Source organism: Melospiza georgiana, chromosome 6, assembly GCF_028018845.1.
Source record: "Melospiza georgiana isolate bMelGeo1 chromosome 6, bMelGeo1.pri, whole genome shotgun sequence".
In the NCBI taxonomy this organism is placed as follows: domain Eukaryota; kingdom Metazoa; phylum Chordata; class Aves; order Passeriformes; family Passerellidae; genus Melospiza; species Melospiza georgiana.
This window is the reverse complement of record NC_080435.1, coordinates 24980017-24997553: the sequence shown is the minus strand read 5'-3', so window position 1 is coordinate 24997553 and position 17537 is coordinate 24980017. Positions and strand designations below refer to the sequence as shown.

The 17537-nt window shown below is 39.4% G+C and overlaps 1 protein-coding gene across 1 annotated transcript in view; it reads right to left on the bottom strand.

The window, feature by feature from the left end:
* PRMT3 (protein arginine methyltransferase 3) overlaps positions 1-17537 on the bottom strand; it is a 53342-nt gene that overhangs the window by 11893 nt on the left and 23912 nt on the right. The window contains exons 10-12 of the mRNA XM_058026875.1: positions 14745-14823; positions 9766-9953; positions 8729-8815 (exon numbers count right to left, since the gene is read on the bottom strand). Of these exons, the coding sequence (XP_057882858.1) occupies positions 8729-8815; positions 9766-9953; positions 14745-14823 (354 nt within the window). The remainder of the gene's footprint in view (positions 1-8728; positions 8816-9765; positions 9954-14744; positions 14824-17537) is intronic.

Below are 17537 nucleotides of genomic sequence, written 5' to 3'. Positions count from 1 at the left end.
TTGACACATATCACAACTCAGTCTTTTAACACTGGACTGCTTTCCTGACAAGAAAATGCCTTGTTAGAGTCCCAGAAACCCAAATAAACACCTGGAAGATGCTAATAAAACATTCACTTCAGTTCCACCTGTGAAATCCTGTCCATGCTCACCTTTATTTGCTTTGTCCTGTCCTGTGAAAAGGCTAAAGCACATCAGACCCTGGTCCCAAGGCAGTTGTGCTTTTCTATCACACCAGCCTGAAGAAATAACCCAAAGAGAGTTTTTGAGTGACCACAGTGGGCTGAAGTTACTCAGCTGGGAACTCTCTCCATCCCTGCCATGGGAGGAAGGGTCTCTCCCCTATCAGCTGCATCCAAAGGAAGGATGTACCAGTGCAATGATGGCCAGCCTGTCCCATGAAAACTCACTGCCAGCAACCCACTGGAACCTCTCTCTTACTGCACCAGGGCTCTTCTCCTAGGCCAGCACCAGGAAACTGCCTGTTCTGAAGAGCTAAAAAGGACAGTTTCTATAGCACACCCTTCATACAGATTCACACAAGATAGTGATGGGAAAAAAAGTAAAACATGTTTACAGAATTAGGGAATAGAGTTTCATCACTATGTAATATATAATATGAAGAAGTCATTCTGGTATTTTTCCTCTCTAGTCTAAATCCAAAACAGATGTTGCCAACACAATGAAGAATAAAATGCATTAAACCAGTAAAACTGTGCTTTTCAACAAAGGGCACTCCAGACAAGCCTGGCAAGTTCCAAACTCCAATGTGGCCAAAGGATTAAAATACAAAACAAGCCATGGAGACACTGAGAGCCCTCCATGACAAATGAGCATCACGCAGTGGAAACAGCAACTCTTCCTGCCCTTTACTAAAGTCCTATCACTCACTCTGAGAATCTCATTCCTAAGTGAATTAAAGCCTTGTCTCTAATATGCCTTTTGAGTAAAGACTGAGAAGGTTTTGACAAAGTTCTATTGACCCATCAGACTACTTTTATTGATGCACAATCTTTTCTGGACATTAGTCAGAGATCTAGCAAGTCATAGAAAATATTTTTCAACCATCAGCTCAATACTGCTGATATACTTACAAATAAGAATTAGGATATGATTACTGCAGGAGAACAAAGTTGTGACACCAAAAACAAATCGAGGAGAAAAAAAAAAATCTGGCTTCCACAGAAAATGAGCCAATCCAGCTACATCTTGGATCAAAAAGCCAAGAGCTCCAGCAGACAGACCTAGCCAAGGCGGATGCAAATGATCATACACTTTGTAACAAGAGGTGACAGAAACACCCTACGTGCTACCCTGACAAAAGGCTCCAGAGAACTATTTTTGGGGGTCAAGTCCAGGTTGAAAAGTTACGAGCAAAGAAAATGTTCCCTGCTGCCTCTGCTGTGTTAAGGGAAACAGGATTTGTACCTTTTATAAATTACTAGATAAATAACTATTTTATTCTTTATAGTATCAGTGTTTTCCCTATCTGAAACAACCCGAAACACTGACTTTGAATAGCTAATCCAGAGTAGTAATAATAACTATTACACATCAAAAAGATCACTTTAATCAGAGCTCCAGGGATTACAGAGAACAAGAGCTCTACATTGACCCATTAATTTCTTCTTGTTATGTTCTAAAATGGATAGATGTCCTTCAATATTGAACACTGAAATATTTGTTGAGCCAGAAGAAACCAAAAATAGAAAAATATTATTGCTCAAGTTCCTGAGGATATGCTCCTGTGAACAGCTCTGGGAATTTCTCAAAATGCTGTCAAGTTAAAACTGGGCAGTGGAGGCACCATCCCTGGAGTGATTGGAGTCATGTCAATGTGGCACCCGGGGACATGGATTAGGGCTGCACTCAGAAGTGCTGGGTTACAGGTTGGACTCAATCATCTTGAAGGTCTTTTCCAATTAAAGAATTCTATGTATGCCTCCAGAAAAGTATCAAAGGGCACAGAGGCACAACACAGTTCTAATTATTTGTCCTCTCAGCATTCTGCAAAAAGCTGGATACAAACCATTAGAATTTCTGCTTTTACATGAAGCAGTGGGAGTCACAGAATATTCTGGGTTGCAAGGGACTCACAAGGATCATTGAGCTCATGGCCCATATGGGATTAACGCCTCAACCCTGGCATTGTGAGCACTGTGCTCTGACCAACTGAGCCAATGGTTCAGTCTTCCCTGAAAGAGCTCTGCAAAACTAAAATCTGATAGCATCACAGGGAGTCCAAAAACCCCTTAACCAAAACATCACCAACACTCTCCAGCTGTACTATGTAAACCCTGTACCACTTCAGAAACTGATGTGTTGCTAAAAACTGACACAAACCAAAGCTGAAATACTTGATAACAAAAAACTAGCCGTAATATTGTGGGGTTGCTTACTATCTTCTTTTAAGGAATTTATACCTTCCCTTTTTTCCTTCTGTAACTTGTTGATGTTTATGTTGAAATGTACAGTTATGTATCTTTTATGTTTAAGTGCATTTCAGAGAAATACTTCTGTAAAAGTGAAGTTCAAAATGTTTTCCTTTCATTGACTTTTGAACAGTATTCCAAATTACAGCAGCTATAATAATCACAAGCATCTATTACATATGCAATACTACAAAGAAAGAGATTTCCAATATCTACCACTTGAAGTACAAGTCAGTCATCCCTTCTTGTTGTGTAATTTATCACATGCAGCAAAATATAAGGAAAAAAAAATCACACTAGAAGCAATCACAGACACATGCATATTAAAATGAAATATAGGGGTGGCCAGACTTCCATTAAACATCTTTTTCACAAGTCAAACTAAACATCTTTTAAAAGTCAAGCTAAAGAAAAATAACTTCTCCATAAATTCTAAATGATGCTTTACAACTACTGCCTTTGATTCTTTTTCCTCTTGTTTATTTTTTTTAAGCATAATGATAGCTGTTTTTTCTGCTACTGCAATTTCTCTCATCTTTTTGTGACACCTTTGATAGCTCATTTATAACTTCACCTACAACTAATCAGTAAGAACTTAAACCCTCTTTGGAAAAATCTTTCAAGTGCCAGTCTCCTGAATACCATGAAAGAGGAAAACAAAACAATTACTTCTAAACTGGTAATAAATAATTACAACTCCAGCCTGACACATGCTCGAGCCTCAAAGGACAGTAGATATTAGAAAACACTACCAAAATATTATTCTTCCTGTTCTCAAACAACTTGCCAGGAGAAAAGGCAAGCTATGAGGACAAAAACTCCAAAACAAAGCCAATGTATTTAGCCAGGGAACTAAGGTGGCCAAATAAGGAATGAAGGAAACATTAAGGATTAGATATACATTAATAGATACACTACTGAGGCTGCAGAGCAACATCCTACAAAGGTCACCAAGAGTTCAAAAGCTAGGAATAAAATATTCCTCAAATTAAAATAGCAGCCACAAACTCCTGCTTGATTTTGTCAACCCACCACTCTGATGAAGAGTTCATGTAGCTTAAGGTCTTCATTCATTACTGAGGGTTTCTAAAGTGTCCATGCAAACACAAAAACCTGCAATTTAAGCAGGTCCTCCCAGTAAGATTCACTTGTCTTCTCACTGGTTTTCCTCCCTCCCAAAGAAATTATTTCAAGACTATTTTTCTCCCCATTTATTCACGTAACATGTACCAAATATAATAAAACCAGAAAAAGCTTTAACATACAGTAAATGAGTATGCATTATTTACAATCTTCAACTCAGAGCCTTTAGCTGAAATGCAAAGAAAAATCTAAATTTTAATTCAAATACATCTGAGTACAAAGACTTTTTTCCTAAAGAAAATGGCTGGCTGTACATGCAGCATTTTAACAGGACAAAACAAATGAGACTGCTCCTTTCCTTATGAGAACTCAAAGGCAGCCTTACCAATTCACTTAGGAACAAGGAAATTAAAAATTATCATCATCACTATCACCTACAGTGAGTAATTTATCATTCTTGCTCCTCACCAATATCATGTTCCAACAGTGAGTGGCTACAACAAATACAATTAGACAGCTGGCCACAGAAGTGGGAGATAATGTGCTTTTGATGGAGTTTATCCAAGCATGGAGATGGAATGTTTGTCATCCATGCAGCAGAGCTGCTGCGCTTTTATCATGGGGAAAAGAAACCTCTGGCAATTAAAACCCAGCAATTTTGTGCTTTAAAGATTAATAATCTGGATGTCACTGCAGAGAAGGTTGCAGATAAGTAAAGAGATGAGAAGGATAATACCTGCTTTGTAACATGGTAGAGCAGTATTTCCTTTACTCAGAAATCAGGCACTCAAGGTGGATTTAACTGTGGTACCCACACCAATTTCCAACTTTAGCTTAATAAATTCAGTTTCTCACCTAAGGTTGGAACCAAAGAGTCATACGGTAATACTTCTAGTTGGCTCCCAAATAGAAGACCTGATAGTAAGAAATGAAACTGCCAAACACTTAAGAAAATATTTTTTTCCTTAGTCAGAATTATTTTCTCTAGTCAACTCAACTTCCTTTTTCCTCCTGAAGGTTTTAACATATCAGTCACGTCCTCCGGTTCATTATCCTTCCTTCACCCCCTTCCTCCCTCCCACTACACATACCCTGCTCTTTGACAAAATCTCCTGGGAGCAATGAAGAGATACTGCCATTTTCCTCTCAGGGGATATTGTTATTCAGCTAGGAAAGATCAACCTTGATGGACTCCCAGGGGAAATGCTTGCAAACAAAAGAGAAAGTTTGTCAATTGATTTCTGTACTGAGGGCAATCACCATTATATTTTATCTCAAAAGCTCACACAGTGATCAACTTAGAATACAATTAATGGAGTATTTTTCTAGCAGCATCTACTAACTGATATTAGCCAGATGTCTCATTAAAATCAACAGTGACAAACTCTAGCTCTTTATTCGGAAAATGCACTTCTGCAGGCTAATTGATGGGGGTTTTTTCTGCTATTATCTTTGTAGGACCAAAATCAAGTCAACTTGCAATAAAAGTACTTTGGAACAATTTCCAATAATTATTCCATGCAACCATTTCACACTTTGCAAACCTTCAATCTTTGAAAGCTAAGATAATCATATATAAAAGTAATGCTACAAAATGCTTCTTTGTGGCAAAGCATGCAAGGAATGAAGAAAAAAAATTACCAGAAGCAATATATTCTCAGAAAAAAGCACTAACTACCTCACCACCCTGTCTCAAAATTTCTAAAAGACTAACCAGCACATAAAAGACCATACTTAGAATGTTTCTTTTTGCTCAATAATTTTTTATTTCTTATGTGTATTAGAATTTTTTGGGAAGACTTATTTAATTTCTTGAACATCTGGAAGAAAAAAAACTATTTAGAGCCTTAATAATTTTTTAAGGCTATGACTCAATGTATTACAGGAGCATCTGAAATACACTCAAGATGCACCAACAGTAAGACGTGAGATTAATCTCTGATGAGCATGACCTAGTACTCTGCTAGGGGTTTTTTTGGTCACACAGAAGTATGAGAGTAGTTTCAAATAGGTGGAAGGACAAACAAATCAGATGTGTCAATGTTATGCTCTTGTGGTTTTGTGAATTGCACAGTTTCTCTATTTTACACAAGCTCACCACGACGGCTGGGCATTCATGTCCTTAGTACATTTCATCCAAACCCAGAAAACAGCTGAGGAAAACTAAGGACAGATTTTAGAGGAATTGAGCATTGTTTTACATGGGCAGATAGTGACAGGGCAAGGGGGGATGGTTTTGAACTAAAAGAGGAGAGATTCAGAGTTGGTATTAGGAGAAATTCTGACTGTGAAGAGAGTGAGGCCCAGCACAGTTGCCCAGAGAAGCTGGGGATGCCCCAGCCCTGCAGTCCCAGGCCAGGCTGGGTGGTGCTTGGAGCCGCCTGATCCAGGGTGGCACCCCTTGGCCATGGCAGGGGTGGAACCAGGTGATCTTTAGGATCCCTTCCAAGCCAAAGCACTCTATGGCTTTGCCACAGAACCATGAAAGGCAGCCTCTCCTGCCTGAGGGACCCTGGGGGTGTTCCAAGCCATGACTCAAGCCAGTGTGGTGATGAGCTGCTAACAAACTGCAATTGTGGCTCTGACTCCTGTCAGCCTTTCCAGCGTTCTGTCCTGTTAGCAAAGACAGACAAACAGGCTGCTGGAGGAAGCAGCAGACCCTGATAAGGCTGTTATTTCTAAAGATGCCAGCTGAGAGCTTAGCTATTCAACTCTTATGCTGCACACTCCAACCAGAGGAGCCCACAGCCTTTTCTCTAACTACCTGCTGAATTACTCCCCATCAGTGCAAAGCCTCTGCAAACCCAAGTTCAGTGAGAGCAGCTGTGCACTCCATGCTGCTGACACACCAGTGCAGGAAGGTCTGCCTCCCACTGCTCTGCATGCACACAGGGCATGGCAGGGAGCAGGGAAAGCCACCCACACAGCCAGGGACACTGCAAACCCCCAGCTGCTCTGCAGGAGGGTCCCCAGAACAAATAACAGAACCCTACATGACATGTACCCCAAATAACATGTGCCCCTACATCTGTTTTGGTCATCTTTTAATGACAAAAAGATGCCTTAGAAGATGTCTTAAAAGGATGCCTAAAAAGATGTCTTAAAAGATGTCTAATATAGACTTCCATTTAATAAACCCCAAAATGTTACTGTGTATTCACCTAATTTGGTGATAACTGACAAGTAAATATGAAGTATTTGTACACACCTACTAAATAAAAATGATAATGATTTGCCTGTTTCTAAGGACAGATTATTCAACAGACAGCCCTAGTTCTGATGGTAAAATTGCTCTGCTATCAGCAATGTTGATGGCAACATCAGGAATAAGAGAACCAAATCTGCCTCCACACTTGCATGGCTGAGGAAAAGCTGCTTTGAAATGAAGAACAAGTATATAAAGATGGATTTACAAATTGCTATTTTTGTGGAGTATTTTTTGTAAATAAAGCAAAGATATTTTAAAATCTTCATATCTAAAAAAACCCTGAAAAAAATCTAAGAGACAAGTACCAAACCCTAGAATTTTGGGAAATGTAAGCAACTTTCGCTTTTTGTGCAGAAAATGAAAAGCCAGTAGAACAACAGAACATATGCAAACAAGAAAAACATCAAATATTATTTTTAAAAGACAAATTGCAATCTTAAAGCATCTCCTCAAAAATTTCAACATAAATAATAGACTTTTATTGTTCATTTACTGCAAGGTTAGGCAGGCTGATATGATGGATGAACTGTCAACCTTCAACTAAACTTCTACAATCCATCACAGAAACTGTGGAAATTTCACTCAAAGTGTCAATAAACCTAAATGATGAAGTGCAAAATACTTTACAGCATTCTGATCATTTTTTAGAAGCTGCATTTGCTGCAAAATTTCAGAAACACTGCTCTTACCCCACTTCCCTCCCCTTCTTCTTGGAAGTCATAAAATGCAGGTACTCATCTTGATTTATATGCCAATGATGCCACAAAATCACAGAGCAGAAATGAAGTTTTTGTAAGAGCTTAGTGCTGGGGAAAACAGTGTTTATAAACTAAGCTATTTTACTTTACCCAAACATCAGAAAGATGACCAGAATTTTGTAAAGATTCCTGTTTAATCAGTTATTCAAATATGGCCAAATTAATAAAATTAAACCAGGGCTGCAGAGGAGCTTGATCTCAAATCTGACACTGCCCTGAGGCAACTAGATTTATCCTATGATACATGAAACAGGAGGGGTTCCATTTGTATGCACAGTAAAATATACAGACTTCCATTTAATAAACTCAAAAATGTTATTGTGTATTCATCCAATTTGGTGATAAATGACAAGTAAATATGAATTATTTGTACACAGCCACTAATTAAAAATGATAATGGTTTAAACTGTATACATGGGAAAATGCCACTTTTTGACATCAACAAGCTCTTATGCACACTGCTACTCTGCAAAAATGTTTGCAAATGCAGCAGCATGACCTGACATCCAAACCAGGAATGATATTGCCTGATGCAGGCATCCAAGAGTTTGTCATCACCCCAAGCAGCTTCTATCATACAGAAACATATTCTTTGTGTCCATGTCAGAGGAAGCCTGCAGCTCCTCTCTGTATACTCAAGCAAAATCCCAATAAACCAGCTGTAGCAGAATTATCTCGATATATTAGAACTAAGTTAAAAATTACCCCTTTACACTTGATTTTGTGATGTGACTTAAGCATGAAACTCCCAGAGGTTTCACAATACTCCAGAGGGCAAAAATTTCAGTTTCTACTCTTGATTTCAGAGTGTAATGCTCTTTTGTCAAATTTGATGATGAGATTTTAATAAATTATTAGAAAGCATTTCGAATTTGTATTGCATATAAAAGAAAATTACTGTGAAATTGGGCCGTCCTGTCTTTGCTTATAATGTAATGTTTGAAAGCTCACTGCATTACTTAGGCAAGCCAACACCAGACTTTCTTGTATTTCAGAGGATGGGCCAGAGAACAGAAAGATCCCAGTGCTCCTTCCCCTTCCCTTTGCTCACCTACCTGCATTGCCCCATAACACCATTACTGCAGTTTTACATCCATCTCTCTTTAGAAAGAGCTCATCTGACACCTCTGCACTGCAGAAATGAATGTTTCAAGGCAAGGACTGATGATAAATGAAGGATAATTAATGGATTGTCTCTTAGTCCAGTGCAATACCAGCCATGGATGAAGAAACAGAAATTGTCTTACCGTACACTGTGTGCTCATTGTAATGCTCAGGGTGAAATCTGAAGAGAATTCCAAGTCTGGAGTGGATGCAGTATTGCAGTCAATATGCTGTCAGAAAGGATAATAAAATTCTGTCAGTAAAGGTGAGGAATGGCAATTAAGATCTCCCTTTAGACTAAGGCTGTTCAGTTGTTCTTATTATGAGACAATTTTTATAAGGCAATACTATTTCAGCTTTCCAAAAAACAGGAAGAGACTAAACAACTACCTAATCCCATGTGACATAGCACCTGAAACTCCTCTTCCTCACACACCCAAATCAATTTTCATGCTGCCCTGTCTTTCTTTAGGGAATGTTTTGCTTCTTGAAAAGTTACATTATGAACTATATAGAATAAGCAGCACTTGATGTGAGCAAACATACCAAAGTGCCTTCTGTAATAATCATAATGATGAATGGGAACATTTTTAAACTTTCCCTACAAAATATCATCCATTTGTTCTGTGGGATAGCTATTGATTAAAACAATTTATCTATAATGCCACTGTTCCTCAACTCATTAATTTTACTACTTTGTACTGTAACTCCAGCAAACGAGCACATGCATTGATTTTAAGTTATTTTAAAAACCACGAGGGCTAAATGAGAACAAATTACTATAAAGCCATTCAGCACAACAGTTATGCTACATGCTGACAAAGTTTGATAAGCCCCTCCATCTGAGCTGGACAGTGACTGCTCATGACAGCACGGATTAGAAAGGGATATGCATGCACTGTTACCAGTAGAGCATTGCCAAAGTAAATTTGGCTTTGGACAGAAGAGATCATAGAACAGAACAGTCTGAATATGGGAAAAGTACCTTACTAAAAGCTCAAAAGTTGGTAAAAAAAGCAGTTAATACAAACCTTCCAGTCTTAGCAGCAAGAACCTCACTGCACCTTTATAAATGCCAAAGTTAGCGTGCGCCATATGAGTTTTAGCCCCTCTTCCATAAACCAAGGAAAATTCTCACCTGCCTCCTAAGCATTAAGTAACCTGCTCAATGCCAATATACCTTAATGACACTGGCTGTAGATATCAGTGTGTTTGGATCCAGCACCTCCACAACAGCTTCTGGAATGACAGCTTTCTTCATGCAAGACATGTCAAAGCCATACACATCTTCCCAGAAAAGCAGCTTGTCCACGTGTTTATTCATATCCCCAACAGCCACGAGACTGATGGTGCACAAGTCAGGATAAACTGCAACAACACAAACAGAGCAGTGACATTTTATTTACACACACAGAGGATTTTTTACTCCTTTGTCTAAAAGTGATAACATCTCAAAAGAATAAAAACATAACTTTTTTTAGCTCTTGGACAAGACACTTTTTCTGCTGCTTTACTTTCTAGAGTCCCATTTGTCCACGGAAGAGACTACAAACAAAAATTTAATTTTTACACACTAGTCTGGTACTTCCTATTCATAACAAAATATCTTTGTAGTTGAATCCCACTACCAGGAAATGACTGGAAACTTGATGTCTGAGGAAAATCGTTTGGAGAAGCCTATTCTGGTTTCTATACAGAGACTAACCTTAAATATATTCCATAACAGTAGAAGGACACCCAAACAGAAATTCAGGCAAGGGCTTTGTAATACCAGGAAATCTCTGTGAAAAGATCTTATTTTCAGAAAAAAGCATATATTCTTATTCAAGAGCTTTATTCCTGTTTGCTGTCAGCTCTGGCTGATTCTTACCTTACAACCTAAACAATTATTTCTGTGTACTGGAAATAACCACTTTGCTGTCTGCATCTGAAGAGCTGGAAGTGGCCCAACAGACAGAAGAGAACCTCATGGATTCCCTCCCTTCCACTTTCAGGATAAAGCTATCATTTTACACTATTTTCACATTTGTGCTTTTCCTTCTCCCAAGAACATCTTCAGAACAAGGAACTGTTTACAGCTTTACAAATAGCAGTGGAAAACTGACATTTGCCTTTTGAACAGCTGCCAAGAAAGTCAGTCAATCTCTTGGCAATCTCACCTGACTGCAAAACCCACAAAGAACAGCTGCTATCTACATGGCTGTCTATAACCCTAACAAATAGTAAAAGAAGCTCAATTTATGTTTAGGCAGGTTTCTTTTCACAAAGAAATTCCCATGTTTTGTTCATCAGAGTTTTAAAGCCTCTAAAGTCATATACATTGAATTCTTGACCTGATTTCTGAAAAAAATGTCACCTAAACCACCCTACTGAATTTAATCTTATTTTATATTAATACATGAAAGGAGCAGTGTTAATACAACTGAAGGCAAGTGTCTCTCTTCCTCCCCAGAATCTGGTGAACTGTAAAATTAATTTTGTCTTCAGCTCTGCTTGAAATTACAGTTTATCAAAATGAATAAATCATTGCTATAGGATGGTAGGTCAGAAAAGCAGTATTTTCTACCTTGCAAAATACTGAAGACAGAGGCAGCAAATTGAAATTAGACCTTTCATACAGTTTTAGGCCAAAGGAAATATAAATAGTGATTGTAAAGAATAACCTTCTCTAAAGAAGTTTTTTATTGTTCTATGAAGACATTCAAGTAAGTACACTGCGATTTTCCTCACTTGCTGACTGTTTCAAGCAGAATAAATAACTACCAGCAAGCTGAGTTTGGAATCCAATTGGTAAACTATCATCACCCCTGCTCTGCAGCTGAGGAAATGGGAGCAGAAGGTGTCTCAGGAACAGCCTACAAGTCACTCAGCAGTTCAAAGCTAACTGTAAGAATCCTAACAGGAAGAGTGTTAAACTGTCCTGTCCCAAACAAATCCCTTGGCTCCAGCTCAGCTGCCAGCTGTCACACAACCCAAAACATCACCATGTGTGCTGGTGGGAGGACCTGCAGGTACTTTCTGGAGCCACCACTGGGTGAAGATTGCTTCTGCAAGCTTTCCCTCTGCTGTTTGACAGTGCCTGTGTACAACACTGGGCTCTGCCCCATAGCACTCACACCCTCAACAGCAACCACTGATGTCCAAAAATGAAAAGACAGAGTGATACAAGCAACAAAAGGGAAGGGCTAAGAGCCTTTCAGGGATTATTTTTTAGGGGAATGGGTTCTATACGATGCAATGGCACAGTGAGAAGAGAGATGAAAAGACTGGCAGTCCTTGGTTACAGAACACACAGGAGCGTTGCAGTTCCACTGGAAATGAAAATTAAAGCCACAACAGTATGTGATTACCTATTTTATAAAATTTCTTCTTCTGACTAGCCCTAATTTCATACACATTTTGTAAACCAAGGAGAAATTTAATCACCTCTATCAAGCATAAAATATTTGAACTGGATCATAATCAGTTTTTATTAAATCTCTGTTCTTACAGGAAATCCTTAAATCAGCAGTGGAACTCATGATCAAGTACACAAGAGAAAACGTAAACACAAAATGTTCCAATTTAATTTGCATTTTCACTACTAACAGCAGCAAAAGTAGACAATGTCTATTCAGACTTCACAAAAAGAAATCTGTGTTCCACCAGCAGGGCTCAGGCAGAAGACTACAGAGATTCATTAATCTACAGACCCATGTCCTATACACAGTACTGAGATTTGACTGAAAATGTGAGCAATGCTATCTGAATCATCTAAACACTGCGGAGTTTTGTACATATTTAAAAGCACCTGCATAAAGCTGCATTTGCCATTTCCCCCTTGATTTCCCTGGAAAGCCTCTGCTCTTTCTGTAACACTTGCCCGTGCAATGCTGACAGACTGGTCATTTTTTTCCCCATTAAGCCTATAATTCAGTAATTATTCCTCCTTACAGGTGAAATGAGGAAAATGCTGATTGGCCAGGAGCAGGCACTGCTCCCAGCTCTCCCAGATTCATGGCTTTGACCATCTGTGTCCTTCTCGACTGGGTGCCCACGGGCCATCCGTCACCAGGGCAGCTCACGTGCTGGGAGAGAGGGATGGGAAAGCCTCCAGCCCCAGCAGGGCCTCGCAGGCTGCTGGAGGGGGAGAGCAATCCTCAGATACACAGCAACGACTCCACGTGAATGCCACCATCATTGTGATGTGCAGGAGCACTGTGTTCTGGATGTATTATGTTTTGAATGACGCCTTCCTTACCTTTGTCACCCCTCAATCCAAGTGTGTGAAAAGATCTCTACCTGAGTAACAGCTCTAAAGAACAAACAGATGGGCCCTGGGCAGCAAAAATGTTATGTTCCCAAGCAAAGCTATTCCATACTGTACACATCACCCCAGACAGTGTAACACAATCCACACCAGCATGGCAATAGGCTGAGCTGAAGTAATGATGATATGACGGACTGAACACATATCTGGAAATTCGGATTCTATTCCCGGCTCAGTCACTGAAAGATCTGGTCAGATTGCAGCTGCTGCTATTGCTTTTTTCAGCTTTCAAACATTCTCTGTAATAATGACCTTGGGCTCAATAGTACCAAGTGGCTTTAGACAAAATTAAGCAGATTCAGGAGTTTCTCTGGTAAGGCTTCACCTCAGAGTGAACTCTTAGTTCTGGCCCATCTGGATTTGGGTGTGCAATTCAGCTGTGCTGCAGGAGAGTCGGTGGCGCTGAGCAGCTTCTCATGGACCCAGGGCACAGCCTTTCACCTGCTGGACAAGCTGGCAGAGGAACTGCAAGCACCTTAAAGAAACTGCTGGCAGAACTGAAAATCCCATCAGTGCCTGTACAACACTCTGTGCTTTGTCATGCATTAAAGAAAGGCCCAAGACCATTGCCAGACCCCAAAGGATGAGTGCACTGCAGAACCAGGACACCCCATCTCTCAAAGGAATCTCTGGGAGCTACAAATAAGAGGAAACCCACCAACAATACAGTCTAAACAGAGGTCAGAAATTTCTGGCCCTTTTCAGAAGGCTTTGGAAGTAGTAGCTAAACATCAAATGTTTCCTTATGGTATTAGGGAATGTCCCTGGATTTAATTGTACTGCAGTGTAAAATTATCAGCACATACGTACACAGAGTGCACCCCATGTTCCTGATGTGGCTGGACTATTACTGAAAACAAAAAAAACTCTTATTCTGTCACCTTGGTCAAGTGGCTACTAAATATTCTAAGACATAGCTTGCTTGTATGTTCAGCTCTGTGACCAAATGCATAAAGCCCATTTTTCCTGCAGCAGTCAGTAGTACACAAAAACTCACTGCAACCAGAGGGAAGCACTGCAGCAAGCACTGTGACACAGTCATTAATCCAATCATTAGGTCAGTGTAGTGAAACTGTGTGCATGGTTAGCACAAAAGGGGAAAAAAACCCCAGACTGATGACTACAATTGAAAAGGTCAATATGAAATACAATACTGACAAAGGAATTAAGCACATGCAGAACTCATGCACAAAACTGCACCACATGGGGAATAAACACTTACAGGCATTTAAACAGTGCCTAAGATAAAAATATCTAAGCTTCTTAAATGTGCAAAAGAACTCCAAAGCAAACACTTTTGTTTTGTCACAACCCTACCCTCAAACCATAAAGGTAAAGAGCATATTACCACCAGAATAAATATGCTGAACTGAAACAGTGTCATTCCATTGTTATTTCATGTTTGAAAATATGTCCTGCCTACACAGCTTCCCTCCCTCAGGAAAACACCCTATCCACTTTCCCTCAAATCCACAGCAGCTTACTCAAACAGCATCACACATTACAAGATAAAACTTATTTTCCTCTGTTCATAGTTATGCAGAAACTTGGATTTCAGGGGGGGAAAACAAGTACCCACATGAGTGGGAAGAAATAGGGAGGAAAAATTTAGTCTGTACTTAAGAATAAATAGCCCCCTCTTCTCTTAAAAACATCATTAACTTGAGACCTTGGTACCCCATCTAATGTTCTCCTATTGCCCATACAGTAAACTAATGTCTTGAAGCTCCTACTAATGGAAACATTTTTCACTGAGACTGACAACTTTCTCATCCATGCAAGCTTATTCTAAGTCTGAGTTCATTTAGCTTCCCCCAGAGCTAAATTTATTGAAAGAACCGAGCACCAACCTGAGCCTCCCTCTGCCAGGTACTTGTCCTTGGCATAGATGACAGAATCCAGCATTGACTCGAAGAGAAGGAAATAGCCCTGTTTAGAGAAAAGGGAAAGAATTTAGAAATCATTGTGCTTCTTATACTTAGTCATTCTACAGAGAGGCTTTATCAACACAGTTTGAGAGCATCATAAAACCATACACCCAGAGAGTTTTACAACAACAGCACTGTCACTCCAAAACTTATTATATGAAGTATAATTGTTAATTTCCCAAACTGCAAGTATGTAGCACGCAGAGAAAATAAACACACTATCTACACCAACAATTACCCAACAAGAGCCCTACAACAACAAAAGACATTGAATTCAACTCAAAGTAAGTGAAAAGCTGCATGTATTGATTTTTTAGTAATAAATGTGAGGTTCCAAGAAAAATAAAAATAAATAAAAATAAAAGCCTTTCCGCTTCAGATCTGCAAGTAACACTAAAACTATTGTGAGAGAAAGATCAGATGGAATGCATCTCTGCTTCTCCATATTTGCAACCTCATGGTGGCCCGTATCAATCCCAGCAGTGCTCATTGAGAGAGGTGGAAATAAATCATGTACCAAACATTGGTTCTCTGGGTGTTCTACACCATCTAGCAGCACCCAGACTTGCAAAATTTCCAGGATAAAAATGATAACAACTAGATCTGCACAGGAGTTTTTTACGTTGGAATTAATTTTATGGCATAGGATACTGCCATTGGTGTTCAGAATAATTTATTGTAAACTTCAGTGACTCGTTTGCTGAAACAGGGAAACATTCCTTATTTGAATATTTGAGATACTAAAAAATTAAAATAGAAGTATCAAACAAAATTAGCATTTTATAGAGCAAAGCATTTATCCCCTTTCTCAATTACTTCTAAACATAAACAAACTGCACATTTATGATATATAACCCTTTGCTTTCCCATTGATATACTGATTTTATACCCTTCCTGTCCTCCATGTCTGAGCATCACTGTTACTCAATACTGTAACATATTTCATCTACAGCCTCACAACACCAAACCAATTAAGACAAACACCAACAAAGGTTTTGAATTTTCATTTAGCAACCTCATTTTCATTTTACTTAAAACACAGCTTAGCCACATGGCATGATTTAGTCGGCAAGAACAAAATGGACAACTGAAGCCCAGACTTTGGACCTGCAGTAATTTACCAAAGAAAAGCTAGGAAGTTGCAGCAGAAGCATTTCAGATTGGATGTTAGGAAAAATTTCTTCACTGAAATGGTTATCAAGCACTGGACCAGGCTTGCCCAGGGCAGCCCTGGAGGGATCTAAAAGTCATGTGAATGTGACACCTGGGGACATGGTTTAGTGCTGGGTTGGACTCAATGATCTTTAAAAAATCCTTAAACTTCAGAATTGCTTATAAGTGCCATTTTCTGCAGCCTTCAGAACAAAAAACCAAAACTGAAAACCCCAGAAACTTGAAGCAGGACATATTTGTAATCAAAGAACACAGTGTGTTCATGGCATAATGGCCATGTCATTTTCTCAATCTATTTCTCCTGGTAATACTGCTTCACTGAAAATTTTTCTTCCCAATCTTATCTGTTCTTCTGTTTCACTGCCCAAGTTCTGTACATCTTCAGAACAAATTCCAGAAGGAAGACTACTGCTTTGTGAGCAATTGTTGTTATTAAGCCTTGCTGAACAGCTGAAAAGGCCTGGAGCTCCAGTTGCATCAGGCAGGAATAATGTGATGCCCACTGCAAGCCAAAAAGCACAGCATGGAACCACAGCTTCCTTTTTTGTCCAGTTAAAAATAGAATATGCTTAGCTCACGAAAAGTATTTATAGGCACCTTTAAGTGAAAATGAGCTGTTTTCATAGTATTTTAAAGGTAACCTCTAGGACATATTGAAGACTAGTCACTAGCAAGAGTCAGTAATTCACAAATGACATCTTTATGGATTAGGTCTGCAGTTCTTTCTTTCTGCCCACTACCTGTGCCTGCCAGGCTGTGCGTTTTGAGTGGAGAACACACTCAGGAGAAATACAGAGAAATCCTCACCATTCTTTCCCTGACCTTTTCACTCTGGCACTGCTGGCTTTCCCCTACTCCCAGTTTTCTCTCTCCCCATCCATTATAGCATTCCTGTAAGTTACACAAACCATCAAAGTTGCTGAATCAAGTAATTTACTACTTACACCAAAACACTTTGCTCAGTGTGCTGTGATCATCTGTAGTGTAAGCTACAATGCAATTTCACAGCCTGCTGCCCTACCTGTAGGGGAGCTTTCTGGAAAGAGAATTACACCTGACATCTTATCCTGGGATGCTGTGGGGAACTCTTGCTTCACCCCCAAAAGTGGTCAAGGGTTTATTTTTCCTTAAGCATGTAGTGACATCCTCAAAATCAATCCCTGCAAATCCAAATCTGTGAGCTGCATATTATTAGTACAATCTTGATAGTGGCTAAACTAAGACACATCAAAGGTGACCTTCTCTGTTAAAGACAACCCAAATGCAGAGAACTCCTTAAATTTTATGTTGTCCCATGACAGGTTTTCTACTAAAGAGCTGGCCATTTCCTTCTCAGAAAGAACATACTATTTTTTGTCTTTGCAAAGCTGAAACTAAATGTTCTCCAGCTACCAAAGGCCCAGATGTGGCAGGAACAGAAATACAGCACTGTAACTATGTTCAAGCACACTGCTCTGCCCTGCCTCATGTCAGCCCAAGGAGACACCCACTGAGCCCCCTGAACCCATTAGGAATGTGACTATAGCTACATTTCTTATATAT